The sequence below is a fragment of the Parambassis ranga genome, chromosome 9 (genome assembly GCF_900634625.1).
Source record: "Parambassis ranga chromosome 9, fParRan2.1, whole genome shotgun sequence".
Taxonomy (NCBI): Eukaryota; Metazoa; Chordata; class Actinopteri; family Ambassidae; genus Parambassis; species Parambassis ranga.
The window spans coordinates 7,799,868-7,827,826 of NC_041030.1; the positions used below are offsets into that span (position 1 = coordinate 7,799,868).

Sequence of the window (27,959 nt, forward strand, 5' to 3'; positions counted from 1 at the left end):
CACTATGATATTAATATAGACATTTACATTTGTCAAATCATTCGATAAATGTTTACCTCATGTTTCAATTCATTTTTCATCAACTCCATTTTTATCATATAATTTTTATATTACATTCACCCCTCACAAAAGGTGTTAAGTTAGTAAACCATAAGAAAAAAGCATGGCTGAAATCACAAACCAAAATCAGGTGCTAAAAAAGAGGAGACACGTGCTGTGAATTAACAAGCATTTATTTGAAAAATTAATTTTTCTGCTCAGCTCTGTCTGAGGCCACAGTAATGTCTGCTTCTTCACACGTTTTTCGCTGATGTTGGTGTAAATAATTCTTTTTTTTGATGTGCATCTAAAATAAAACATCTTTTTATGAAGCTAAAGGCATTCATAAACAGAATTGAATGAGTCAGAAAATGCAGTGTGGACAGCCAAACTGAAACACTATTATTATTCAAATTTGTCCATTTCTGTAAAGAGCCATTATTTCAAGTGTTATGTAACCGATACACTATCTTAATATAGTTAATATTCTGTCAGGATGCCTTGTCTCCTGCCAGTTTATAGTACAACATAACAATAAGAACTACAATCAGGAGAGGACAGGTGTTTACTGAAACAAGCCATGTGTGTTTGATCTAATAGTCATCAATCTTATCGTAAAAATTATAATCCAGTATGGAGTCTGTAAACCCACCAGGTGTTGAGGATTGTCCTTCTCCTATTGGCCACGAGTCATACCAGGAGGTAGTGGTATCTGGTGTTGTAGGAATCCTGGTAGTTGGCAGTAACGTTGTTGTTGTTGCTGTTGTTGTTGTTGTTGAGCTTAACCTCATTAACCTTAGCTTCCGGAGGCGGCGGATACGAGCAATCTTGAGCCTCCTCTTCTGGTCATCACTGAGACGTGAAGTTGGATTATATCCATTGTTGCCGTCAACCACATGTCTGTTAATAACTGCTGGATACTGTGTTCTGCTGTTGCTGTAGCTGAGTCGAATTGGCTTGTTGCCATGAAGAGCCATGATCTGCAGAGGGATTAAGAAAGACATCAGTTTGTAACACTATTGTATATATTTTACTTTTTTGTTGTTAGAATCTGCCTAATAATGTGCAGTTAATGACTCCTGTTTAACAGACATGTAATGACATTGGTGGCTAAGTCTTACCTGTTTAATGCGGTCCCAGTTTGACTTGGCCAGGTTGAAGCTGCAGGCGGTCGCTCCTGCCTGATAACCCACGACACAGACTTTAGTCACAGGGGAGAAGCCCTCTGCTCGAGCCGTCACACGGTACTCTCCTGGGTTAAGCAGGCGCCAGTAGTCCCCTGTTGATGCTACGATGACAAAGAGGGAGTGGCGTTATTTTTAAGCACAGCTGGTTTTGTATACCTGAGTTGAAATGGAGCATGCTGACCTGTGGTGACATCATGGTTTATCCCTTCGACAGATATAGTGGCGTTTGCAATGGGGTTCCCCTGCTGATCTTTCACAATTCCTTTAATGCCTCGATTTATCTGAGAAAGGAATGTTTTCAAAAGGATGCCAACTCATACAACTTGTTAAAAACAGATGAACAGTGAAACTGACACAGTGTCTATTCTAGTTCAAATTTGAATTTGCCAGAGTTCAGATCAAAGTGTTCAGCAGGCTGTGGCACTGACCTGCTCGATGAAGGTGAGCATTGCTTCTCTGTTTTTCTCCCACTCAGATGCCAGCTCACTCTGATGAGGGAACTTATCACAGCCCATAAATATGGACAGCTCAAAACAGTTGGTGTGCAGGTAGCTGAAGTCATTCATACCTGCAGAGATCACACACATTCTCCTCTGAGCCTGCACTGTCCACCAGAGGGAGCCATAACCACTTCAGGCAGCTAAAAAGTAACCTGCTGGTTGTACTTACTGCCTTTGATTGGCTTCCATTTGGCCCGGTTGATGATCCCAAACCCCCCTCCAGGTGTGTCTCCGTGGCAGGATCCGTGGTAGTTGTGTGTCATAGTCAGATGTGTGGAAGCGTAGGAGACAGCTAGCCACCTGAAGAGGGACTCATCTGCAATCACCCGGGGCTCATCTTCAGGCTCTGCATACTGATACCCAGCACTTCTTCCTCTGTCATCCTCCTCTTCCTCCCTGTGGCCATGGTAGCCCTGGTCATAACCATGATCATACCCGTGGTCATGACCGTGGTCCCGATCATGACCGTGGTCCCGATCATGACCGTGATCACGATCATGACCATGGTCATAGCCATGGCCTCGCCACTCCTCCTCTGGCTCTGCGTATCCCCTGCTTCTCCAGTCTTCCTCTGGCTCCTCATGGTAGCCTCTTCCCCACTCTGTCACATCAAACTCTTCTTCATCATACCTGTAAGAAATGGTCCCAGTTAAACTACAGAACTATGAAAGAAAAGGAAGGAAGTAAAATAAAAATTTGGGAAATAAATTTGTGTGTAAAGCAAGAGAACTGCTACAGAAGACAGAGGGAAATCAACAGAGTGACTCCTACTGTCTCTTCTTGCGGCTGTGGGGTTTCTGGCTGTCAGCAGGCTTGTTGAGACGTAAGCTGTCATAAGGATAGGCCACAATTGTCTCGCCGCCTTGGAAGTTTGCACCCAACACAAATGGATAGTTTTTCATCCAGGAGATTATGGCCCTTGTTTCCACAGAAATCTGGCAGAAAAACAAGAAGATTGGGATCCATTTAAACTCAACCACAACCAAGTTTTATAAGACAACAAAGAGTTTTTACATCACAATGATCTTGTTAGTTGGTAGTTTACAACAGACCTTAAATTGTGGTCTTTTGTCAGAATGTGAGACAACAATAGCATTTTCTTTACCGAGCTATTCGTTTCTAAGTGATCTGGTATGGGCACGTGATGGTTGGGGGTGATTTTAGGCACCATGCCCTTGTCTTCAGCATCCCATAATATACTGTTCAGGTCAGGGAAGTTCTGGAAAATATCGAATCCTTCCTCTGTGAAGTGTCCGGTGGTCCAACCACTCAGCTCTGATCCCTGCATGGGAAAAATTGGTGAAGCACAAACTAACCAAAATTGCTCACTCTGAGTCACTGGCATTTCCCATTTATGTTTCCTTCCTTTTGTTTGACAATTATCCAAAACATATGAGTGTGTTTTCCCCACTGACCGCTTCAAAAGCTTTCTCATGTCCATCAGGGTTGAGTGAAGGCACCAGGTGGATGCGTATGCCCTCCACCAGGCGCTGGGCTCTGGGGTTTCTGTCTTTGTACTCTTTGCACAGATACTGCATGAGAAGCAGGATCATCTCCCGACCCAACGCCTCGTTTCCATGGAGACCTGCTGTGAAGCGAAACTCAGGCTCGCCTGTGGAGACAACCAGGTAGGACTATTATTATCTGGGGGCACGCCTGGTGTTTATTAAGACTTATAGGATACATCAGAGGTGCCATCAAAGCTCAACATAATTTCACCCATTTAACATGTCAGACTGTTGGAGCCTCTGAGAGGAAACAACACATTTACTTAATGAAACTACACAATAAAACACTGTACATTCCATTTGTAAGCAGTGTCCCACCTATTTCATGCTCTGTGGGGTTCCCAGAAATGATCATGGCAATGATGTCCAGTCCCTTGGAGCTGCGGCCCAAGCTGTAGATGCTGGTGATGTTGGGACATTCATCGTTCACTGACTTCATGAGCTGAACAGGTGAGAGGATGGGAACAGTGCAATAAGTTGCTCATCAAATTGTTACATAGATAAAGATGTGTTAGAATTGGACGGTCCCATTGCCCTCTGGTGGTTGAAATAGCCAACTGAGAGGGAATGAGCCTGAATATCATTTAATCTGACTTCACTGCATTGACTCTGTGCTTCACTGTTGAAGGCTTGGATACTCACTGCAACCATCTCTGAGTAGCTGTGGTATCTGAACTTTAAGTAATCCACTGGAGTCACTTCATTTTGTCTATACTGAACATCAGCTGGCTCTGTTAGGAAAAAAATGAATAATTATTTACTTATTCATGTATTTATATGTGTGTGTTTTTGGAGTATGCAGCTCACCAGACAGGGGGCACCCTAAGACCTCCAGCCTCATACAAAGAGAGCCGTTCCAGCTCTGAGGGATGATGCGGATGTAGCGGGCCAGCACAGGCTCTGCCAGTTGGTTCATTATTGGCGTGTCCTTATCACTGTTTCCAAAAAACAACTGGAATGAGAAAAGATGAGAGGGTCAGACTTTATATGCAGTGCCCATGTCAGTTAGTCAGTGTTGGGTGAACATACCCAGTCAGCATATCCGTCATGGATGGTGGTCCACTCTCTACTGTCATTGCTGAAAGCTAGGAAGTAGGCTGTCACAAAGTCATTCCTGAAACAATGAGAGGTGTTAAATTCCAGAATGCAAGATGGATGCATGTGTGTGTGTGTTATGTGTGTGTGTTGGGGCCTTACTCATGGGAAGAATCTCGCCCCTGAGTAATGACTCCGGTGAATTCTGTCTCCTTGCGAGCATCTATCTCAAACCAGTGGATTTTGTCTTCTGCATTTGCACACCACGCTCCACCTCTCATGTCATCCTCATCGTCAGAGCCCTGTGAGCCACACAGAACAGAAAACACTCTGCTGAGTCCTCTGACTTCACTGCCTCTGTCCAAACTCAGAAAAATATCTGTCTATCATGCAGCAACATGCAGAAGCAAATATAATTCATATGGATGCTTGGAGAAAAAAAACAGATGTGTTTTTGACATATCAGTGTCAAGTGATTTAATTACTTTGCTGCTAGAAAGATCTTCTGCTATAAAAATGGAGGAACATAAGCTGCCAGGCAGCTAATGGAAGCAACAGACACAGTCAGCAATAACAGTAGTTTCCATTGTTGCTGGTAGGGGGTGGTTATTTCATGGTCTGGTGGTATATAAGTGATGGCTACAGTGCATTTAACACCACAGGAGCCCTGCTCTGATTGTTGTGTACCTGCATGTTGAGGCGTGCCCTCTGAGGTGCAAACATATACTGAGACATAGAGGAAGCTGAAAGCTGGTCTGGTTCAATCTTACGGGACTCCATCCCCAGGGGAGGACACTCTGCCCAACACAGAGCAGAAAAAAAATCAAGTGTTAATGACATTAAGTTCTGCATGTCATCCGGATCTGAGCAGATGCTGACTCACTTTTTGGTTCTTTGAAGACGCGTGGCCTGTTCCTGGCTCGTTCCTCAGCCTCCTTCAGCCTCTCTGCTCTCTCTGTCGGAGGTCAGAAAAACAGCCTTAATGCAGAACAAATAGACTGAATAATTTTTCTTTCTCTCAGTCCAGAGGTGAACTTGGACTCATCATTATTTTGCAAATTTTATATGCCAAAAAACCCCAAGAGGAGATTGAGGGTTAAAGTACGGTGAAAAAAAAAACAGATGTTGTGATTTGGATTGCAGTCCAAGTGTGCTCTAATAAAAGTCAGAAGAAGTTTACAGTTCAGATCACACATCATTAGTCACATTCTGACACACTGAACTGCGTTGGACATTGACATACTGTTTATGGCTTAAACCCAATGTATGTCTACACAGAACACACATGCATTTATTATCATGCAGCATGTGTGTGCATATGCATGCCTATTAGCACCAGAAGCTTCCAAACTTGTGCTTTCAGTTAGATAAAAAAATTCTTTTCACCAGATTGCAGCAAAACATGCGCACAGGAAGTGCCCTATTTACACCAGTCCTGACAGTGTCATATATCACCTGCCGTGGAACCTCTACTCCTCAAACACCAGCTCTAACCTCACAACGCACAGCAGACACATGGCAAACAAAGAGCTGAACGTGGCATGAACACTTTACATTACAACCCTTACTGCTTGTTGATATCACTTAAATCTTCTGCACGCTCAGTTGATCACAGGGGATACCTGAGCATGCATAAGCATAATCTCTGTTTTGTTTTGGATGGACTTTTTTCCCTGTCATGCAAGTCAAAACAAGCGGCCGTACATTTCTTCAGTGTGGAAAGAACATCTGCATTCTCCTTTGACAGCACCATGATTGAGGAAAATGAACTTCTCAGTGTGCTGTTATCTGTCAGTACTTTTGCACATGTCATGGGGTGTAGCTTCAGCAGCTGCAGCATTGTATATGGTCTGATGTGACTATGAATTGCTGTTATATAAGATTATTTAAAAAAAAAGAACCACATCTGTGTCTCCTTACCTTTTTCTTCCCTCTCCCTTACTTTCTTTGCTCGCTCTATCTCTTTCTCCATCCACTTATCGTCCGTCTCGTCTTCTTTCTTCCCTGCAGGAGAAAATCACTTTTGATTTTGGTATCCATAAATACACCAGTGTACTGTGTTTGCATGGAAGTCTGTGGTTTTGCAAATAATTAGGAATTTTAAACAGTAATAATGTCAACAAGGATCATTATCAAATCTGGAAAGTTTATTGATTTGACTGTTGTTTATCCATTTTCCTTGCTGTTAGCTTTGTTGGCGGGAAGTATAATAGAAAACATTTGAGCATATATATATATATATATATATGTGTGTGTGTGTGTATGAGAGTACATACTCATCCCATAATCGTCGTAATCATCATACCAGGTTCCCTCATAGGGAGTATTGGCTGTGGGCTCTTCTGTGTAACAAAACAAACAAATCAGAAGTCAGACAAGCAAACACTCAGAGACAGCGTTACATTACAAGAACGATTTTAACAGATTACATGGTTAAATCTGCACAGTTTTACAGGTTAGCACCGCCCTGAATTATCCAACCACAACTGTAGCTCTGTATTTGGATGCCCCTGTGACGCCTGCCATGTAATGACGTTGTTAAATCTTTAATTTACATTTACAAGAATCATAACTTTGTTGGGATCTGATGACAGGGCTTTTAAGTTCACAACAAAACTGTGGAGAGTTTTGTTGACTGTGTGGAACTAAGCAAATCCACCCAGTCCTGTTTGAAAAGTAGGCCAGGTTAGCTCACAGACTCACTGTGATGGCATTCCCATGTGCTTTACAGCTCATGAAAGGCACAGATGGAATGGAAATACCACATGTTTCTTGATGCTTACTAGATATTTCAACTACCTTGCTGAAAATGTGTCATATTAACAGATTGTTGTCTGAGGGACAGCAGTTACCTGGTAGAGTTTCCACTTTAATCTCAGGGGTGATCTCTTTACCATCAGGAAATGGAAGGTTGTCCGGCACCACAACTACAGAGGAGAGGGTGGGATAGGGTGGGGTGGGGATACAATAAAAAGTTTAAAAGGTCAAACTGAGGGATCAATTAAGTGTCACGAACTGACAGAGGGTATAACAGAACAGGCAGGACAGGCTAGTGGGTGTGACTCCTGTGTGGAAAGGCTGGATAAGTACAAGCATAGTACAGCATGCTGGAAACACACAGTAATGAGAGCATATTAGTCTGGTCCAGATGAGAGTGTCACACATGGAACATTTTCCAGCTTGCATTAATACTTTACAGGTTTTAATACAACACAACCTAACCCGCCTTTTTATGCTTTTGAAACTAAGATATATGTTTTGCTGTTATTGATTTGATTATATTGTGTAGGCCTATATAAATGTACAGTATCTTATGTTTCAAGCTGTCATCGTCCCCTGCCAAAACAAAGCTGCTAGGAACAAAAGTCTGGGACATACCTTTGGCATCCCAGTAATCGCTGTCATCTGTTCCGGCCTTGCCATCAACTTCAGGGGCAGTAGGCGTCGGGTCCACCTCTTTCCAGTAGCTGTCATAGTTCTCAGTCACAGGGCCGAATGGTTCTTTTTCATCGGGTTTCCAGTAGTCGTCGTAGATGTCGGGGCTCTGAGTGGACTGTTCTTTCTCCTCTGGTTTCCAGTAGTCGTAGGCATCTGTTACAGGAGCAGCTGGGTCTTCCTTTTCTGGCTTCCAGTAGTCATATGGAGGATCTGTGACTGCAGTGTCTGGCTGAGGCCTGGATGGTGTGGGGTCAGCGTCCCAATATTCATCATCCCCTTTCCAATAATCATCTGTCAGACAAACAGACAGATAGATGCTAATGTCCAATCATTCTTTCTTCTTGGGATGCTTCAAAAATATGCAAAACAAAAAAAAAACATGACACTAGGAGCAAGTATTTATAGTCCCCCCCCCCCCCTAATTATGCACAACTGGTTGCAAGTGATGAGAATAAAAGAGTACACTAAATCAGGTTTTATTTGTTGAAAGGACTATAACTAACCCACTACATGTTTAGATGTTAGAGAGAAAACAGATTTTACACCACCCACCAGATTCAGGAAAGGGGTAGTCTGTGTATGGCTCAGGTTCTGTAGGTGGTTCGGTCGGTATGGCTGGAAGTATCAGACAGACACATGGTCAACAACAACATTCATTAAAGTCTAAGTAACTCCAGGCTGCTGTGTCCTGTTCTCACTTGTGGTGGGTGGTAAAGTTGTTGTGGTCTGCTTTTTCTTTCCTTTTTTGTCAGTTTTGGGCTTTTTGGTGGCATTCGGGTCCTTTGGCTCTTTGTTCTTCTTCTTGTCCTTCTTCTTCTTCTTGCTTTCATCAGGTGCTCTCCTCACTCTGCCTAAAATATCTAAGTAGACAGGGAAGACAGTCAAATCAAAGCCCTCTGCAATGAGAGTGAATATTCAGGCCTAAATAATATGTATGATGCGAACAAATACAACCGACTATTTCAATCTGCCAAAATCAATGAAACTTCTTATTGATTATGAAGTTGTTTTTAAGAAGTGAATTATGCAATTATCATTTTCTTGGTGTGTCAAAACGTCGTGCTGCCAGGGAAAATCCAGACTCCCAGATACATTTCAGTGGTCGCTTGAGGTCCATCACTATTTCCTTTTGAGGCTGTCTGAAGCCGTGGGGCGCTTTCATGGAAAACGTGTCTCTCTCTTTCCATTAGTTGTGCTCCATTAACCACAGTTCAGTTTTAATGACACAAAATCTGTCCAGATACGCAATAAATATATCAGTCACACCTCAGTAACATCAGAAAGACTCATTAAAAAGCTACTCATGTGTCCAAAGCCCTGAAGAACAGGCTCACTGCAAATTTGTCTTCTAAAACCAATGCACATCACAGTCAGCATCGGGTTACAGCAACAGAAGCAGTAGAAAGGTCAATGTCATAAAAAATCTGTCTGCAAGATGCTCGGCTGCCTTGTCTGGTGTGAGTTACACAAACGTCCTCTGTATTCGCTGCTGTGGAGACGCAGGAGTGGGCAGGTAAGCACCTGGGCTTTGTCATGCCTGCTGTCAGACATGTGTTCCATGTTGTCACCCCTCAACAGCTTTCATGTGCAGGAAAAGTTAAAATTAGTTTAGGATCTTGACTTACCTGCCTCTGCTGCATCGTCTGTGTCTCTCTTGGCCTTGATGCTGCTTCCCAGTGGGTGTGGATCCACTGCAACTCCTTGCTCACTTTCTGGGTCATCCAGGGACTCATCTTGCAGACGGTCCCCTGCCTGCCTCTCGCCTTCAGACAGCTGGAGAGAAACTATCCCCCCAGCACTCTCCCCTTCTTTGGGGATCAGCAGACAGCACAGGGCCAGCAGAGCCACAGACACAGCCACAGTCTGGCTTTTCATACCTGCTGCGCTTCCAACTGCACAATCCTTTGGTTTGGAGTTACTGTCTCAGCTGTCCAACGCTCACTCAGATTTATCTTCTGGAAGATTTATATTCCACTCCTTCTTCCCCTGTGTTGTTTTCATGTGATCCACACTTTTACTCCAGCAGAGAAAATCTCTGTAGCTCCATGCGTACCCACAGACACAGTGTCAACCAAGCTCAGGCTGGGCTAGGCAAAGATAGAGTGGGAGGGGGTAGGGATAGGCAGGGAGTGTAGGGAGGTGGGTTGTAGAAACAGAGAGAAAGATACAGAGCAAAGCAGCAATCCACTCAAATGAATAGACAGGGTTCCTAATTGCCCTGCAGCAATGGTCAGCTGAAATAACAGCGTAAGACCAGAGGATCCCCTTCACCTGGGTGGCGAGTCAGAACAGGTGCAGCCCTCAGACAGGAGATTGAAAGGGTGGAGGAGGATGGCAGCAGGGTTTTGCACCTCCTGGGCTGGAGAAAGAGGCCGACTCCTTTTTTGTTTGCAGCTCCTGTTGAATTCCTCGGCAGAGAGCTTACCACAGAGCAGACCAGCAGGAGAGAGGAGTGACTCTGAGGACACTGAATTCCACTGGAGGAGGAGGAGAAACAAGGCAAAAGGGGGAGGATAGGAGGATTTTGTGTGTGTTAACAAACCAAATAACACTAATAGCCAGAGAGAGGCATTCAAAGAAAATGACAGCTGGCAGGAGTTAAACATAAATTCATTTTCAGTGCAGGTTTTGTTTTGGTTGGATCTTTGCTTTCCATCTCCTCTCTGTGCTGTGCTGTCTGTCTTTCCTCAGGATGTTACGTATAGCTCTCATTCCTGGAGAAAAAGTTATGGTCAGCATGGGGGCCTCAGACAGTGAAGGGGTGGATGGTTTGAGCAGATGACAGAATAATAACGTTTTAAGATTTGGTGTTTTTATTGCGCCTGTTTGTCCTCTGCACGTTCTATTAGAACAAATTAGAAGAAAAAACCTGGAGTGGAAGGTTTGTCAGAGATGTTTATGCTTATGTAGGCACGTCAGGAAAAGGCAATGACTTAGTCTCAGGTTTTTGCCCTAGTTTTCCATGAGAGCCGCTTTGTTATCCAGACATGTCTGAAGTTAGACTGAAGCAGTGAAATCAAAACACTGCACAGCCAACTCAAGTCCTATTAATGCTGCTCAGACCTGGTCATAAAAAATGATTTCCTCTGAATGAGCTTCTGCAAGATTCACACAAAAACCATTTGCACCTTTGCACTTTCTCAGGATTTAAAGACAGAAGTGCTTTCACAGAAAAGTGGACACTGTGGAGGATGTGATTTTAAGAAATGTATTGCAATGTGCAGTCATTTCTTTGGTGGATATGACTACCACTGTGAAGAATGCAGCTGATAGTTCAGACTACAATAAGGTCAAGCAGAGGCCTTTTCAGCTGGCAGGGACACAGACACACACAGGGGAGTGAAATGGAAAATGAGTTTTGCTTTTCAGCTATTTCACAACACGATAATGCAGTGGAAAACAGAATGTGAATCACATCTATGATTCCCTCTAAGCACAGATTAACAGAGAGCCAGAAAAGCTGCTAAGAGGTGTCCCTTATCTGGTGATCTGGTGAAGAAAAGAGGATTCCTGAACTGGATCATCTTTACATTTTAGTAGAAGAAGTTCTACAGCTACTGTAGGTACTTTGACTTTGCTGCTTCCATTTTAAGGAAAAATACTATCTCCGGATGTTAATTGCTTCACGTTTTATAACCAGGTACAATCACCTTCAGTCTTCTGTACTGTTGCAGATTAGGCTAAAAAAGTCAGTCACCATAGTTGTCAAAAAATATAATGCACTACGAAACTAAACAATTGACCTTTGTACTCAATGGATATCTGCTGAAGAATAAGCCGACAAGTCTGCACCTCTTGCCGGTTTATCCCTTTTCCTTTCCATCTTTTTGTCTTCACTTCTGCTGTTCTTTGTCCTGCTTCTGCTGTGTTTATGTTTTCAGTAATACCATAATATTGAGTTTAACCAATCAGCAGCCTGCCACTCAGAAGTACCTAACCATGAAAGGGCTCCTACAGGGGGGAAGTTCCAGCAGTGGGACTGCTGTAGGCCCTGCTGAAGCCCCAATAGTCCCTGCAGTGAAAAGGCATTCTGCTAATGATACATCCATCATAGTTTCACATGGTCAAACTGCTGCCACAGTTTCATTTTAAAATGGATGGTAACTACAAGTTCAAAGTCTAAAATTACACATTTGTACACAGGTAGCACTCGGCCCGTGAAGAAAACACAACACTTTATATACATGGGTAGTAACGGGCCTGAAATTACTTTTATGCGTCTGTAAATTAGCCCATCAGAGTACTGTGCATTTGTGTCAATGCACACAGCCTTGAGCTGTGTCAGGATCGACTGGGCAGAAAACAATGACATCACAGAGAGAGAGAGAGGGAGAGGAACAGAGTTGGGGGAGGGAGGACAAGAGTAAAAGTGAGAAAAAAAGGTTGTAATCCAGCAGGCTCACTAGGTACAAATGGAAACAAAAAGCTCAATCTTACTCTTCCTTCTCATTCTCAATGAGCACCCACATGCCTTCACACACCAGTGGGATATAAATGATATCAAGCTGATTTGTGTTTACTTTATTAACCCTTTAAATGTGAGTGACTTGGGTTGGTACATGTACGTCCCAGCTCTTAACTTCAGCATTAAAATGATGCTAATGTAAGCACTACAAAACAGACTGTTAGCAATATGAAAAAGTAGCTTATGGAACTTTGATTTCTATTCAGATTAGTAATAAAAACGTTGGCTGGAATATTTTTTCCATCTAGTGTGTGCTATGATTCAGCAGGTCCACCACATCCCAGTCATCTGGCACTGTGGGCCTGGAGCCATAAGTCTGATTAAGCACAGATGTAGGAGCGTGCAGCATCAAGATTCCTTTGGAGGCATCCCAACATCATTGAGCCGGGAACCAAAATCTCCTTTCTCTGATCAGCTGCAAATATTTCACTGGAGAGCACCACATTATGCCAACAACATGGATGCACACTTAATAAGTGGCGTCTGTGTAATTTGTTTTTCATATGAAAGGGCAGACTGTAAAACCAGGAGTGTTGACACAGCCTTCTCTGCTCTAATGATGAAGCACCACAGGAACTTAAGAGGTTCGCTGGAAACTAAATCGCTACAGGACACAAGTTAGGATCAGGAGTTATCTAACCCTCTTTAGGCAGCTACAGCATGGACAAAGAGCTGAAGGTGAACCATAACAAAACAAACTTCATCTTTTCCAGCTGAACAGATTGCAGCTTTGGCAGATTCTTTGTTACTTTGACACAGCACTGCAGTATGTAAAACACCATGTGAATTATGTCGCACCCAAAGACACATTCAAAGTGTGCACTCTAGTGGCTGAATCACAGAAAACCCAAATGAAAATACTAAGTATGAGACCCCAATAAACACTTAATTTTAAACACTTGATTGAAATAAAGGAGTTAATGAGTTAAAATATTACTCCCTTACCATAAAACGTGATCAATAACACATTTTTTTTTATCAATATCTCACAATCAATTACTCTTACTGGTCATTACAACATTTAAAATACGTATTCAGGGAGGACTCATAAAACAATAATTTTCAAACAGCATTTATTTAGCTTTCTCCATACAATACATTTAATGTAAAACAGCACATACTGTATTCTGAAATAACTCTCAGTATAAAATAGGGCTTCTACAATCAAGGTACAGTCATAAAATGCTCTGAGGGACATGACGACGACAGCAACAGTAAAACACCTTCATATAAAGCGCAGGATATTAAGAGAAGTGATTGTATTTGCCGAGCTGCTGCTGTAGGAAGCAGAACTTCAGACCACACCTCTCAGAGCATCCGACATCCTGCAAACCCGTTTTTTTTTTTCTTTTTTTTTCCTCTTGGTTCTGGTTTCTCAACTGAGGAGACTCCAAACGATGGTCAACACATCAGAATATGATCTATTACAACTGCAGAAAATATAACATTTGGTAATATGAGAGGATAAATCAGGCCTTGTTTGGATACTGAATATATAGGTCAAAGCATACACAGTATTATGACTGCTAGTCAAGCCTATAAATTTACAATCATGTTAGGTCTGTGACTGAAGCTGTAAAGACAGAATTGTTCTGAGTGTTTTCCTGACATCAAACACTTAATCACAGCAAAAGTATACTGTACTATCACTGAAGCCACAAGAAAACCAGCTTATTTCAACATGGTAAACATCAGCCAATTAAAGATTGCTTTAAAAGGACCTTTAATCTGTAAATATGCATCAGAGCATGTGGGCCTATATAATGTCTATAAAGGTGTCTTTAAATAGAATACACATAACATTGACCAGCTTTTGTGTTAGTTTACTATTACATAGTGCTTCAGTTGGTGAATATACATTATATAACATGTCCAATTGGTATGAGAGAAGGCCTAGGTACAAGGAAACAAAGAGATAAAGAGTCTGACTGAAAGGCCAAACTAACATCGGGAGAGAAAAAGGAGAGATTTGTCTCAAGTCTTGAGGTAAGCAATGTGTTTCAGTATAATGCCCTACAGACAATCATACAGTTACAATCATTAATTCTCTATATACAAGCTTCCTGATTTACATACACTGTACTGCTCCTCAGTTTAAAATGCAATAAAACTAAACATGAGATCATATCAGCGGTGCAATTTATTTAGAGTGAGGAAGGGAATCTGACTTCACAAAGCCTGCCTTAATGAGGTGGGCAATAATGAACATTACACTATGGCTATTGACGATGGCCTGTTTCCTCTTGCATACACCACACATTCTATCAAATATCTACAACAGTGCAAATTTTCCTGACCAACCAAAACACTTGGCAAACAGCTGGCAAAACTACATCAGCTCATTTTTGAACTTATAGGGTGGTGAACAGAGATGGCAAAGACCGAGGATACGGAGGACCAAAACTGCCAATATCAAAATACAACTCGATACACTAAGAACTGACGCGCCATTAAATGCTTTGGTTCTGCAATCCTGTACCTTTGTATTAATGCCCATATTTGTTTGTCCACTTTAATTAATTACTGACCAATTCATCTGCTTATGCATTTATACTGTGTGTTTTCTTGACAGATAAATGGCAACAGTCACCATTGTGAGCCTGGCTACCAGTGTAGGTGTTCATCAACCAAAAGGTGAAAGTAGTCCGACAGTTAAAGGGGTAAGAAAGAGGATATGACAATACAAAATAATATAATATTCATATGTTAATTCATTTAATGGTATATTCATGTATGTATTTTTGATTTTTTGATTCTGGCAGATCTGGTCCTCCACATTAGCATATGCTGATGTTGAATATGTACATACCTGTGGTTTAAATGTATATGTCCATTAGGCCAGCATGTTTTATGGGTAAACTCTGCACGAATGGAGGAAGTTTACTGTGGCACAATGGCTCAAATGAAAGCTTAAAAAAAAAAAAAAAAGGAAGAGAGGACAAACCAGCACTCAACTCCACTCTGGCTCCACTGGATGTAGGCACCGTATTTACCATCACCTTCTTAGAAGACAAGTTTGAGCTCAGTAACACATCAAGCCAATCCCACTTTCCTTCAAAACATACACTGTGCCACCTAAATTTGTCATCTACCCACGGAGGCTTAATAAAAATATGAAATGTATGTGCTATAGTAGTAACAGTTTGCGCACTCATTGACACTACAGACTGTAACTGAGACGTGACATCAACAAGCTTTACGAAGAGGAGGAGGCTATAGGATGCTACAGTACTAGTGCTACCTGAACATGCTACAGATTGAGACTACACTGATGGGAGATGGTTTCACATTAGCACAAAGCAGGAACCAGCTTTGCTGAGGAGCTCTACCCAGTCCAGGCCACAGAGCCGCTGAAACCAGATGTCCAACATCTGGTTCTTCAAAAAACCCGACCAAAACGTGTGTTTTGTTTGGGGATAAATGTTGTCCTTGCAAATGCTTTGTACCATTTTGACTAAAGTACCGTCTTTGCAGCTTGATGGATCAAGTACTTAGTAAAGCTGGCTTATTGTGTGCAGAGGAAAGCACCCCATCTGTAGTCAGTTCCTGTCATATGAAACACATACACACACTCATTCGCTTGCACGAGCGCACAAACCCTGAAGTTAGGAACAATTTCATCACACAGCACTAGCGTTTTGATTATCATAGAGTGAGAGCTGGGATTGCATACTGTACCATACATCTCCTACATTTCCTAGGAGAGGCACCCTTCATCAATATCAGCTCATTTATTTTAACACTCGCACACAAACACACAAGGTTGACACACACTCACTGGAATCATATTTTTTTCAACTGGTCAAAAAAATTACAATCACATGCTTTATAACGGAATGTAGAGAGAGCTCATACCAGACGTTCGGCTTTGGCTGAGGCCAAGCACATAGACTGTTATGAAGTGTCTCATTCACTTTAACCATGAAGAGCTGAGAAGTCAGAGGACTTTCAGACATTAAACAGTGTTAAAATCCTTTTCACGGTCATTCAGCCATCAGTCTGATAACAAAATTCTGAAGTGCTTCTATGCATAACTGTGAAGTTATGACTTAAAGGGACAGATGTCCCAAAATAGTTATTTGTAGAATTATTTAAAATATATCCCCTCATTATGTAATGGGAGCTCTGGACCTAGTCTATCAAACTGCTGACACCAACAACAGGTGCATCTCCACCCGTGTATAGGGTTCACGTTCCATTCGACTAACAGACAAAGCAAAAGGATCAGACCTTAAAAACAGCGGCACTCTCAACCTTCTCTGTATTTCTTTAGAACAGTGTCTATTAGCAAACTCTGCTTCTTGCTCAAATCCTTCTCTCTACCTCATGCCGACAGGGTTAATTTTTTCATCTACTCACCATAAAGTTAACTGAGCATTTCACAATGTCTCACAATGCTGCCCTTATTTTGCATTGCACAAAAACATGGTACTTTGGAGAGAGGAATATAATGCCAAGTCTTTAAAAAAAATATATATATACTCAATGCTAACATACTCTGGCTGATATATCCTGTGAACACAGCTTACTGTTTATATTTTGGACTACTACATATGTAAGGTTTGACCACTAGAATTTGGCAGCTATTGATTTGGCTACTAAATTCACAAAAAAGTGCAAATATTCACTTTCTTTTGTTTTTGTGACATCTTGTGTTACTGATCTCTTCTGTGTCCCCTGATTAAAAAATAAATTAAGAGCAAAACTCAAATAGAACTCTGAAACATCCCCAAGCCTTATCTGATCAAAGTGCAGCACCCCTGCATCAGTGAAAGTAGTGAAGTGTTTGAACAGGTTCAGATAGCAGGTCCTAGATCAGGGGGTCTGTTGGGGCTCTTCTTCTAGCTCCGAGTAAGCAACTTACACATAATCAACCCACTCACAGACATGACTGAGCTCACACACGCACACACACTCACTTACTCACTCACACAGAGTCTAGCTTAAATGAGTCTGGCCTCTCCCTCCATGTCTGGCGGTAGATCACACACTCCTGTGAAGTGCATCTCTTTTCCCTTGCTTCCCTGTCCTGTCCCAGCTCTGGCCCCTCGATCCCCCAGGCTGGGAGAAGGCTGCTGGGCCTGTGGGTCTGGCGACGTCCCACGAGGGATTCCACCTGCCCGCCTCTCTTTCAGGAAGACCTCTAGTCGGCGCAGCATCTGCTTGGGGTTCTTTTTGGCAAACAGCTCCACTTCTGAGGGTTAGAAAACACAGAATTTGTGGGACTCATGCCGGGCGACAATCTGTGTTAAAGTGTGTTTATGCAGTCTAAATGTGGTCTAATGCACTGACCTGTGACTTGGGTATTAAAGGAAGAGACTGACATTTTGGAAGATACAGATATGAACCCGTTACCTATTTTCTATTTTGTCATTCTCTTTACCTTTTAGTACAAAGCCAGAGTCAGCAATGGTCTTCTGCTGTGTCTTCCACAGTTGGTACAGGTGCAGGTACGTGGCAACGTAGAACTCGTTCAGCACACCAACCACTTGCTGACGACGATTACACTCCCTGGTATGAAAGAAAAAGGCCTATGTAAAGAGATACTGACAATTATAGAACAAACTACATGTGTGCCCCAGAAGAAGCAGTAAAACTGAAGGGGTGTGACTCACTTAGACAAGGCCTCCTCTCTGAGCACTTGCAGAGCAATGCGGGTCATGTTGATTGACATCACACTGAATGGAAAGTTCTACACCAGAGAAAACACACAAGGAAACTTAAGTCCAGAAGGAAAAGAGCAAGTATTGAGACATGCTTGTCTTGTAGCAGACTTTATAGTTCCCAGAAGAGAAATTCTCTTTCACTCTTGTTTCCTTTGCAGGGAGGACAAAGGTCAGGGTCAGCTACAAAGCATCACAACTGAAGATTTAGTGTTTCTCTAAAGGATAGTAAAAATGATTTTGAAACAGTTGTTCAATATGAACATAAAAATAACATTCATCTAAACCACATGCATGCTGTTGATCTGGTATACTAATATAAGCATATGTTACCTGTGTAGGGTGTTGTGATAATTTGTAGATGTCTCTAGCCAGTGGCAAGGTCTCTGGGTCCATCACAAAATACAGAGTATGCATCAGTCCCAGGAAACCGGTGCCTCGTAGGTCAGTGGCTGGGTCTGTACCTGTAATACACAGAAACAAATCAACAGCTCTCAACATCAGTGTGCCCTTGTTTGGTGTGAATTCTGAATAGGATGTAGAGGTATCTGACACGTACTGCACTGACATTTCCCAGTGTATTACATGATGAATTTAAAGAGCGGTAGTTCCATTTGCCACATGACTTACCTTGAAATCCAATGTTTTCCCAGTGTGCACCATAGCGAGGGCAGTCCAGCCTGCTGCCAATCAGCCTCTTGTAAATGGTCTGCAGGACCCGCATGTGGACAGGTTGGCTGTTGTCCACATGGCCTATAGAAAACACAGGCACACACAAATATGCAAAAGAGATAAATTAATAGTTTACTGGAAACACTCAGGAGCTTTTCACATGGCGGAATGATTACACAAGCAGACCAAGCAAACACACACTCACACTGTGCAATGGCAAAAACCAGATCTCTCTCCTCCAGGAGCTCCCTGTGCAATCGTGGAGGTCCAAAGAGAAAGTGTGTGATCGCAGCTAGCCCAGTCCTGCGAATAGTTGGTTGGATGTTTTTCTATAGATGGGAATTAACAACAAAAACACAAATACACCATTAAAACATACTTAAAGCTATCAGTAAATCAAACACCAACAGATTAATTCTTTTGAAATCAGTTTGTTTTCCTGGTGTGGGTGGCTGCTAAATTTCTACTTTAAGTATGTTTATCCCTCTCATAACAGACATCTGTATTTAGGTTGTCCTCTGTTAATGTTTTATTCTTCTTTGGCATTTGAATTTGCATTTTTTAAGCTGCATTCCTCACCAGTAGGTCCCCCAGGTCTGTGGTCTGAAAGTACTGCAGGGCTTCATTGAAGGAGATGAGTGGTGTTGGGTTTGAATCCTCAGTAAGAGCTAAACAGTATTTAGAAAAACTATTTTAGAGACAAAATCAAAAGTCATCTTCATGCAATTATATGAAATAAAAAAATGTATCTGACATGGTTGGATGTTCTCCAGAGCATCCCACTCCTGCCTGGCTTTTTCCAACTCCACATTTTCCTCTGTAAAGGGAATGACGAAGTGGTGAGATATGAAAACAAACCAGTTCAGTTTCATTTTCACTAAATGTATTATGTTTGGTGAATCTTTGCTGGGTAATTTAAGCCGCATCCTCCAGAGTGCTCCTGACACCCTGTGCTTCCTCTACGCAGACAACCATCACTCCTTAGTGTGAATTTACCTGCTACAGCTGCATGGTATCTACGATACACACTCATTCCTATGGGAAGAGGATGTGAGCCTGAAGACAAGTTGTATGTGGTACCTGCTGGCTTGGGTGGGTCCCCTCCAGCTGTCAGGGTCTGCAGGAGGCCATTCTGCTTCAAAGCTGAAATCTGGACAAATGAAAAAAATAGGTCACGTTACATGCAATAGAGGCCATTTCATTTAAAAGTCAGGTACAGAAGATGCTATTACCGGTAGAGATCTGAAAGGTGCGCTGCCGTTGGTGTGGTCTTTGACATTATGACCAATAACCAATCCATTCATGACCTACAGAGAGAATTAAATAACATTTCTAAATGAAGACTCTCAGCAAAACCTAATTCCACTGTAGCAGTTATTAACTGTACTCACAGGCTTATGGTTGGTGTGTCCATTGGTGATCTCCTCTATCGGTTTACTTTCATGAGACAAACCATTCAGACCCTAACAGCAAGGCAGCAAGACAAAACAGATGCTTCAGACATGAACACAATTAAACAGTGCAGTTTTACCTCCTTTTTATTTATTATTAACTCATAATAAATGTGTGCCCCAACTTGTTTTTAAATTGTGGTGTCCCTGAAAGCTAACATGCAAACATACACAAGAGGACAAATAAAAATTCTGATGTTTTCATAAGCTGCACACTTGTAAATGCTTTATCTATGGGTGTGCTTCCTCTGAGGAAAAATGTCTCTGCCCGGTTATGTTGCATTCACAGAGGAAGCGGACATGCTTATCAAACTGTTTACAAATGAAGCAATACACAATGATAGAGGCAAATGAGCTAGAGGTAATGTTTTGGCTGGAAAACCAAGCAGAGGATAAACGGAAATGCCCTGTCAGCTGCCATCACAGCAACATGCCAAGCAAGCCAGATCGGAGATTACAGCTCAAGCAGAGAGAGAACTGTTGACTTTAGACCTTAAGTTAAACACATGCGACAAAATAGCTTACACAAATGAGCTCCTAAATGTTTAACTTAAACAACAGTACTGAACAGGATCAGAACATTTGACCACTGAGAGTCACATCAATATGGCAGCCCAATAATCTGTTTTTTAATGGCAGGTGTTGCTTTCTGTTTTAATGGAATTAAATCACTGTGAACCCAAACACTGGAATAAGATTAAAGCACTGGTGAAACAAGCAAAGCTTAAAATAATGTTACCTCAGTGTGGGATGTCACATCAATGTCTTCTTCCATTGCATGCAAACGTGTTTGCTGTTGAGCTTATTCCTGATCCTGGCCTCTAAAGGCTTGTGAAGTCATGAACTGGGATAGGCTGCAGAGCCAATTCAAGGACCACCATGGTTTCTGTAGTGCACAAGCTTTGCTTATTTTTTCCTTACACAGAGAGATCTCAGCAGTCTCAGTCTGTTTTTACAAAACTGTCACTGCCAAAAAACAATCATGTTGTATACATCATATTATTTGTGTGCTGAGAGCTGCGTGGTTTGTGATGGCAGTCTGGTTTTATAAGATACTTCCAAGACAACTCTAGAATGGACAGTGAGAGCAATATGCATGTAGCAGTCTATAAGAGCCAGCTGGAGAAAATGGTATCCATCAACACACAGGTTTCCTGGAAACCTGTCTCCTTCCTCCCCTCCACAGATCTGCCCCGCTCCTTAACCCCACCAGAGGTGAACAGTAGCTGGATGATGACATTGCTTTTCAGGGCTGGGCTCTCCCTGTCCCAGAGACTTCATTTCTTTGGTACTGAAGACCAATCCAGGATGCACCTAGAGTTATCAGTACAGCTGCAGTTTAATTTACTTGCACCGCAGACGTGTTGTCTTCAGCCTCACATGAATAAGCAGCACACCCCCAAAGTAAAAATCGCAGGTGTCCAGAGAGATGTGGGTCATGGAGAGTGTTCTTATATGGCTGGAGTCCTGAGGAGGGGCTCTCAGATGCATGCAATGTCTGAAAAGCAGACAATGAAAATGATTAAACATAGCAAAGTTAATCTGTGCATGAGCAACACACAAATTATCTACTGCACAGGGATTTATAAAATAGCAAGTAAGGGGCATAATATGGCGAAATGGAGTAATGCATTCACTGCTGCAGTTGTAGTTGATGTCAATTATACTTTTCCTGCTAAAATAAGCTGAAATGACTGCTGACCATTAGCTGAAGATGTTGTCTCTTCCGTTTTCATGCATATGCATTGTATGTTCATTTATTCTTGTTGGAATAACAAGCTATATTCAGCAGTGGAAATGCTGTACTATGCTAAGTTTTATTCAAATAATGTATCCAATGCATGGCTCTTACTTTTAATGGAGAATTTTTTACAGCGTCACAACGCTACTTTTACTCTAGCACAGAATCTGCAGACTTCCAACACCAATTATTAAAACACTTAAAAGTTAAAATGCAATGAAGCTAGTGTGCACAGGCACCGCTTTGTGACATATAATAAATAATACTGTGCAATAAGTTCATTTTTGTCCGATGACAGCAGTCTACGGCAACGTATAGCGGCTTTGACAGCTACAGTACCGCCAGCTAGCAACCATTATCTGTAGCAACCGACAAGCTAGCAATATGTCAGCTAGCAACCCCGCAGGCACAAAGACGCAACCAAAGCTTCACCTCAAACTGAGAATGCAGCGAGTACATATACTGCCTGCAAGCCTAACAAAATGTAGAGCGAACACATAAACGATTTCTGTCATGAATTCCACATGCAATTACAATAGCCGAGACCTAGTTACGTTAGCCAGCATAAGAAAAGCCAGCTGCCAGGCTAACTAACGGGCTAGCTGTAGCTCTACTGAACTGTAACGGGGATGGAGTCCTTCCCCACGTCCGACAGCAACATACGAATAAATATATTATAGTCTTTCAGGTCTATGACATACGCTAGAAATACTGCCTGCTGTGACCTGTCGAAGAACGATATGCGATATGAAAGATTTTAAAAGTACCTCAGTTTCTGATTGTTTCTCCCTCCAATCTCAGTTTCCCTTCCCCCGTCCACAGCAATTTTAAGTGCATCATGGGAATTGTGGTTTCCTGTCCGACTGTAGCTTCATTACGTCATTGCTTTCTCTCTCACAGGTATAACTGCGATGTATGCTGAGACATCAGCAAACCTGCCACCTTTTTCTATCGACTTCACATTAGAATAGATAGTATTCGTTGCTCTGAATACAATGGACGAATTTATAGTATTATTTGGATCCATATATGAATATTATTATGTATGAGCTGCAATAATCAATTCAGTTGTTGGTGTAACTTATAAAGTTGCAAATATTCCTCCAAAGGGGAAACAAAGCTGATGTTTGGAGCTGAATTCCTGTCAAGGATGCACAGATAGATATTGGGTGGGGGTGGGTAGGGAGGAAGAAAAATAAATTAATCAAGGCTGTGCCAAGGATCCTGCATGGCTGCCAGCTTATTTTGTCTTCCTGGTCTTATTACACAACTTATCTGCATTGGATAATTTATCTTTTTTGTGTGTCTCAGAATGTCTGATCAGCTCACATTACATAAATAATGCATTTGTAAATGGCCACAGTTCACATCACATCTGCCAGGTGCCAGTTATTACCTTCTGGAACATTCTGTGAAGAACAAAAAGTGTTTTGTCTGCATTACACCGGCCAGGTCTGGGAGCTATCCTGCTAATGTTTGTGTCTCTTAAAGCAAAATGGTGCAAACTGACGTTGATCTTTGCATTTGGTGACACAGCTGGCTACTCGATTCACCTCAGAGGCCTCCTTCAGGTTATATAATCCTAAAGTAGTGCAGGTGAACATCTCCTTAATCATGTGAGACTAAAAGTGAGACTTTCTTTCTTATTCTCCGGCCTCCTGGCCCCTACAGTCTGCACTACATCCAAGAAAACTAGCTGTTACAAAACTTTTTGGATCTCCACAAAATAGGCAAAATGTTACACAACTGGCAATAATGGAGGACAGATTTCCTGTTTGGGATGAACTCCACTGTTACTTGATCTCAGGGAATGCGTTGTTGGCTCACACTGAGCTGTTTGCGGCTATGGGCTCCTCACACATCTGAATGGCCAAACACCTGCTCATTCTGGCAAACTGTCAGTCTGAAAACCCATCAAGGAACAGGAAGACATCAGCTACATTCGTTATTGTCAAAGTAGAATATTTGTGCATTCTTGGACTAGAATTTCTTTTATATATTTTTTTTACATGTGTGAAGAAACTGACCAATGACGTGTCCAATGGGATTTTATTAGAGATCTCATGCATCAGGAAAGGACAGATTAATCACCTCTGCTTCTCCAACAACATGATAAAAGCATAAAAACATAAATATCAATGACACAGTTGTTTCACTTGGCAGTCACTGTAAAGTAAAGCACAACGTCAATAAATAAAACACTGAAACAAAAGTGCAATTTCACAGCAGAGGGAGGGGACAGTGACTGGAGGCTCTTAAAAAAGAAACAATGCAGAGTTTGTTACTGCACTCACATGTTTTTGCCAAGATGGAGTGAAGTGATGCGTCTGACACAAATGTGTGGCTTCCACGGACTGCTGGACGCCTCAGCAACTTTTGTTTACATTAAATTATTTTGCCATGAGAACATTTGTGGAACAGTGATATTATTAGAACTATAACTTCCATTGTTAGATTTGGCACACAGCGCTGTGGCACTGTGTGAACATTGACTTTTTTTGTTGTGATCAGGTGAGTCAACCACCTAGATATCAGTAACAGCACTCCTTTGGGGTTGAATATTAACTTGTTTTAAAATGACCATAGCCCAAGGCCATAATATTTCCTAAGCTGGCCCTGGGCATAAACAGTCGAAGCACACAATATGTTAGTGATTCTAAATCTCCTGACAGATTTTCTGTCATTAGTTCTGAAAAAAGTGTGTTCAGACTTTTATATTCTTAAAAAGTACATTTTCATTGTCTGGATTTTCTTCTCAGTTTTGCAGCAGCTATAAGCAGATATATATATGTATAATTTTTGTTTTAATGAGCAAGGCTTGCTCCTCTGCCACTGTTGACTGCACCGTGCCAAAGCTCAAGAGGCATCTTCTGTCAGCAGGCATGAGCCATCTCCATAGAAACATTATTAGCCATCCGTTGCCTGAGGTGGTTGGCAAAGTCCACCTGCGTCTGAGAGAGCACTTTGTTGATGATTGTCTTTGGGATCCAGCCCTGCAGACAACAAAGACAAAGCCACAGTTCCCTCAAATGGCTCAATGTTTCCACACAGATATATTTTAATTCCTTGAAACAAAGCAAAACACACACACAGCATTCAGTAATACCTTTAGGTCTAGACTTAGTAACCAGGTAAACTTGGTCTTATTCGGGTCGTCACCACAGGGCTTCATAACGATACAGGTAGGACCATTCTCCGCTCTGAAAAGTGCAATAATTAATATACACTGACAGTGTAACCAGCATTTGATATACACACACATCTGTGCATTTACTTACCGCACCACACCTCTCTGCTCCGGCATTTTTGGGTGCTGGGTGGACATTCCAGCCAGAAAGCAGGTGGAACCTCGACGTTTGGCACAGCGGACACTCACAAAGTCTCTTGGCCCCACCACGTTACCGGGTGTCTCTGCAGATACCTCATGGGTGATCATTGTGTCCTGGCCAATCTTTTGAAGAATCTGGGCCATCCCAATAAAACATCTGATCAACTACTTTTATTATATAGCTACCTGGTCTCTCTTTTTCTGTTACAGTGAATTCAAGTCATGATAAAACTCTCTTACCTTGACCTGTTTGACGTTGGGGTTCCATTCCCCCATTTGCTCCATATTTCCCACCAGCTCTTTGTACAGACTGTCAGGATTTTGCTCCAGCATCACTTCTAGCTTGAAGACCTTCCCAATGTCTGGCAACACCTTACTCAGGACCTTGTCTCCATTTGCCTGGAAGATTCACATTTAAAACAATGTTTGTGGCATTCCCAAAAGACTCTGCAATGTACCTGCAGTTCTAACTTTGTAAAAGATTCATTACTTCCTTCATTACTATTATTCCGCCCTCTGGGTTTTAGTACTTACAGCTACAGTCTCCACCGTCCAGCCGTCCGGCTCACTGAGTATGCTGATGGCCTTCTGCATTGCATCCTCACCTTGCTTCACATAAGACATCTCCTGCTCACTGTAGCCTTTCTCTTCAATGCAAGAACCTTTATACAGAGTATTAAGTAGGTTCGGTGATTCATGAATTGATAATATTGGATTGTAATATTTCATCCAATAATTGTGGCAAATATAAACTCTGTATTGAGCATCAGACAGCACACCTTGTTTGTCAGCCCCTTAAAACTGTGTTTTTATGATGGCATTATAGCATGTCTGTTCTTTGCATTATCTGTGTCTTTGTGACATTATACTGATAAAATTAATAATGACAACCACTTACTGAGGAGGGAGCTTCTGCGGCGGACTTGGCTGATCCAGTTACTGGGGCCTGGACCTGCCAGTCTGTTCAGTTCATGATTAATGGCCACCATGGCATTCTTTCTCAAACCTGGAACCCATGGACAGGATGAATGCAGCTGAGATACAGTATACTCATTACATGTTCAGGTTATGAAAAGAGAACCACAAAATAAATATTTGGCATTATACAGTCTTTTTTCATTCAGTCTAATCTTTGGCAGTAGGCAGAAACCAAATAAGAAATTGTGCATTTTAGCATAAAGTTAAACGAGGAGAAACTAGGTCATGGCAGCAGTGCTGAATACCAGTAATGGATTCACTCACTCACCTGTCATGTTCCTCATGTGCCGATAGGAGATGCCAGCGCACAGTTTAAAAGTTGCAGGCAGCATTTTATGTTGAGTTTCTGGGATCTTTAAAAGAATTAGAAGGCTGTGAAAAAAGATCACACAGATCCAAACTGAGTCTGAGCTGTAAGAGCACTGAAAAGGAGCTGCTGATAGTGCTGTTGAAATTCTTTGGCTTCTGTCTGCAGACGGCATCTGTATATATAAGAGCAGGGCCCACAAGGCCACCTCGCTATCTCCACACAGATAAACACACACATCACCTCACAGTTCTGATGGCCATGTCACCAAGGTTGCCTCGCGGACACGACGAGCATGTCTCAAACAGTGTGTGAGATAACGTCCAGTGCTCGAGCTCACTGACAAACACACACACACACACACAAACATTCCCATTCCAGTGGGTGAGACGAGTAGAAACAACCTCTCTACAGTGATGAGAGCACCCAATAGAGAGGTCAGTGGGAGAGACCCTGAATGACTCATCCATCCCTTCATGGTCCATTACAGCCTAAACACTTACTGGAATGTGAGGGCAAAGAAATTTTCCATTCTAGTTTGGCTCTGTTCTTTTCTATTATGACTGAAATCCGAGAATGAACCTTGTATATTTGTAATGTCTAAAACTGAGTTAAACTGACCAGTCATTGACCCTCATGTTCTATTGAAGACATATAATCTCTAATATATATGCTGTTTACTACCCTTTTTGATTACATTTATGGTAATTACTTGTACTGACAGCTTTTAATCTAGTTGGATTATGTTTATAACAGTTTATCTTTACCAAAAGTTCAAAAGGAAGTCAACCCCAAAACTATGTTTTATCACAGGGCAGGGCAGAGTTCTTTTTTTCTAAATTCTGTGTAATACTGTAAATCTGCTGTGTATATTTTAATAAGATGGGAAGGAACATACAATATTTAAGGGGATAAATTACTTTTGCAACTAAACCAATAAAATAAATGGACTCAAAGCCAAAGCAAAGTACCCCTTTTGACAGGAAATATAGGTATTATTTCTCATGTTTTTCATGTTTTCAATTAGCAGCTTTTAGTTGTGAACACTTAATAGACAAACAAAAGAAGGATGTGAAGAAGTATAAACACACAGGCAGTATGCTCTTTCCACTGACCCCATCCAAGAAAGCATAAACAGAACTACCCAAAACATTTATTACTCCAACAAAGTGGACCTGTCAGTTCTTCCTGGTTAGACTTGTCGTCACGTTTCATAATGTGTACAGCCTCAGTACATCTTCATCATCATGCCACAGTCTTTCCGTCAGTGAGACTGAAGTTCGTAAATGACATGTTGCTCATATGTTTTGTGAACCTTGCTTACTTCATCCAAGAAAAGTCCTCACTATCTAACAATAATATTTCCTCAGCAGGGCTGCTCACTCAGAGTCAACAGAACACACAATCATGCGGATGGAAACCTGTCAGGAGAGTAGCAGGTCATCTGATTACTGAGCTGGACTGGGCACAGAGAAAACAAAAAGCAAATAATAAATCGAACAGAAAGACTGAAGTCACCTTAACCTGCAACCCCACATCCCTCTGGCCTTCTGCAGGGTGAGTTCTCTCATTTAACATGGGAACACACAGGCCTAGTACTCTCCGACCCATTGCTCCTCCACAGTGAACGGACCAGACATGTGTCTT

At 41.9% G+C, this 27,959-nt stretch overlaps 3 protein-coding genes across 3 annotated transcripts; all 3 read right to left on the reverse strand.

Moving 5' to 3' along the window:
* Positions 1-215: 215 nt before the first annotated feature.
* aebp1b (AE binding protein 1b) lies at positions 216-10,159 on the reverse strand. Its single transcript, XM_028414697.1, has 22 exons — positions 9,333-10,159; positions 8,406-8,567; positions 8,260-8,322; positions 7,648-7,998; positions 7,122-7,196; positions 6,546-6,611; positions 6,190-6,273; positions 5,153-5,224; positions 4,957-5,066; positions 4,432-4,571; positions 4,264-4,348; positions 4,042-4,186; positions 3,877-3,965; positions 3,553-3,676; positions 3,142-3,338; positions 2,832-3,008; positions 2,498-2,661; positions 1,896-2,356; positions 1,655-1,794; positions 1,408-1,507; positions 1,161-1,327; positions 216-1,019 (listed from the first exon to the last, which is right to left on the reverse strand). The coding sequence occupies exons 1-22, from the start codon at positions 9,580-9,582 to the stop codon at positions 633-635; spliced, it is 3,609 nt and encodes a 1,202-aa protein (XP_028270498.1). The 5' UTR covers positions 9,583-10,159; the 3' UTR covers positions 216-632.
* Positions 10,160-16,165: 6,006 nt separating this feature from the next.
* elmod3 (ELMO/CED-12 domain containing 3) lies at positions 16,166-22,522 on the reverse strand. Its single transcript, XM_028414715.1, has 13 exons — positions 22,467-22,522; positions 20,698-21,456; positions 19,899-19,970; positions 19,740-19,814; positions 19,588-19,657; positions 19,262-19,324; positions 19,087-19,175; positions 18,713-18,836; positions 18,466-18,588; positions 18,169-18,299; positions 17,788-17,864; positions 17,556-17,683; positions 16,166-17,366 (listed from the first exon to the last, which is right to left on the reverse strand). The coding sequence occupies exons 2-13, from the start codon at positions 20,731-20,733 to the stop codon at positions 17,116-17,118; spliced, it is 1,239 nt and encodes a 412-aa protein (XP_028270516.1). The 5' UTR covers positions 20,734-21,456; positions 22,467-22,522; the 3' UTR covers positions 16,166-17,115.
* A 1,413-nt stretch (positions 22,523-23,935) lies between these two features.
* Positions 23,936-26,636, reverse strand: star (steroidogenic acute regulatory protein). The gene is made up of 7 exons (XM_028414134.1): positions 26,274-26,636; positions 25,926-26,033; positions 25,562-25,689; positions 25,268-25,426; positions 24,978-25,162; positions 24,806-24,899; positions 23,936-24,692 (listed from the first exon to the last, which is right to left on the reverse strand). Exons 1-7 carry the CDS (start codon positions 26,485-26,487, stop codon positions 24,573-24,575), a joined length of 1,008 nt encoding a protein of 335 aa, XP_028269935.1. The 5' UTR covers positions 26,488-26,636; the 3' UTR covers positions 23,936-24,572.
* Positions 26,637-27,959: the final 1,323 nt, after the last annotated feature.

Bases quoted from the DNA above. Each gene is read 5' to 3' on its own strand.
- elmod3 (XM_028414715.1), bottom strand. From the start codon at position 20,733: ATGGAAGAAGACATTGATGTGACATCCCACACTGAG. The intron at 19,325-19,587 runs GTACCACATACA...TTCCCTTTACAG, and splicing joins GGACCCACCCAAGCCAGCAG to AGGAAAATGTGGAGTTGGAA. The intron at 17,367-17,555 runs GTAAAGAGAATG...TCTAACCCTCAG, and splicing joins CTCTGGCTTTGTACTAAAAG to AAGTGGAGCTGTTTGCCAAA.
- star (XM_028414134.1), bottom strand. From the start codon at position 26,487: ATGCCGTCTGCAGACAGAAGCCAAAGAATTTCAACAGCACTATCAGCA. The intron at 25,163-25,267 runs GTAAGAGAGTTT...GGGATGGCCCAG, and splicing joins CCAACGTCAAACAGGTCAAG to ATTCTTCAAAAGATTGGCCA. The intron at 24,693-24,805 runs GTATTACTGAAT...TGTTGTCTGCAG, and splicing joins TACTAAGTCTAGACCTAAAG to GGCTGGATCCCAAAGACAAT.
- aebp1b (XM_028414697.1), bottom strand. From the start codon at position 9,582: ATGAAAAGCCAGACTGTGGCTGTGTCTGTGGCTCTGCTGGCCCTGTGC. The intron at 7,197-7,647 runs GTATGTCCCAGA...TCTCCTCTGTAG, and splicing joins CGATTACTGGGATGCCAAAG to TTGTGGTGCCGGACAACCTT. The intron at 6,612-7,121 runs GTAACTGCTGTC...TTTGTTACACAG, and splicing joins TAAAGTGGAAACTCTACCAG to AAGAGCCCACAGCCAATACT.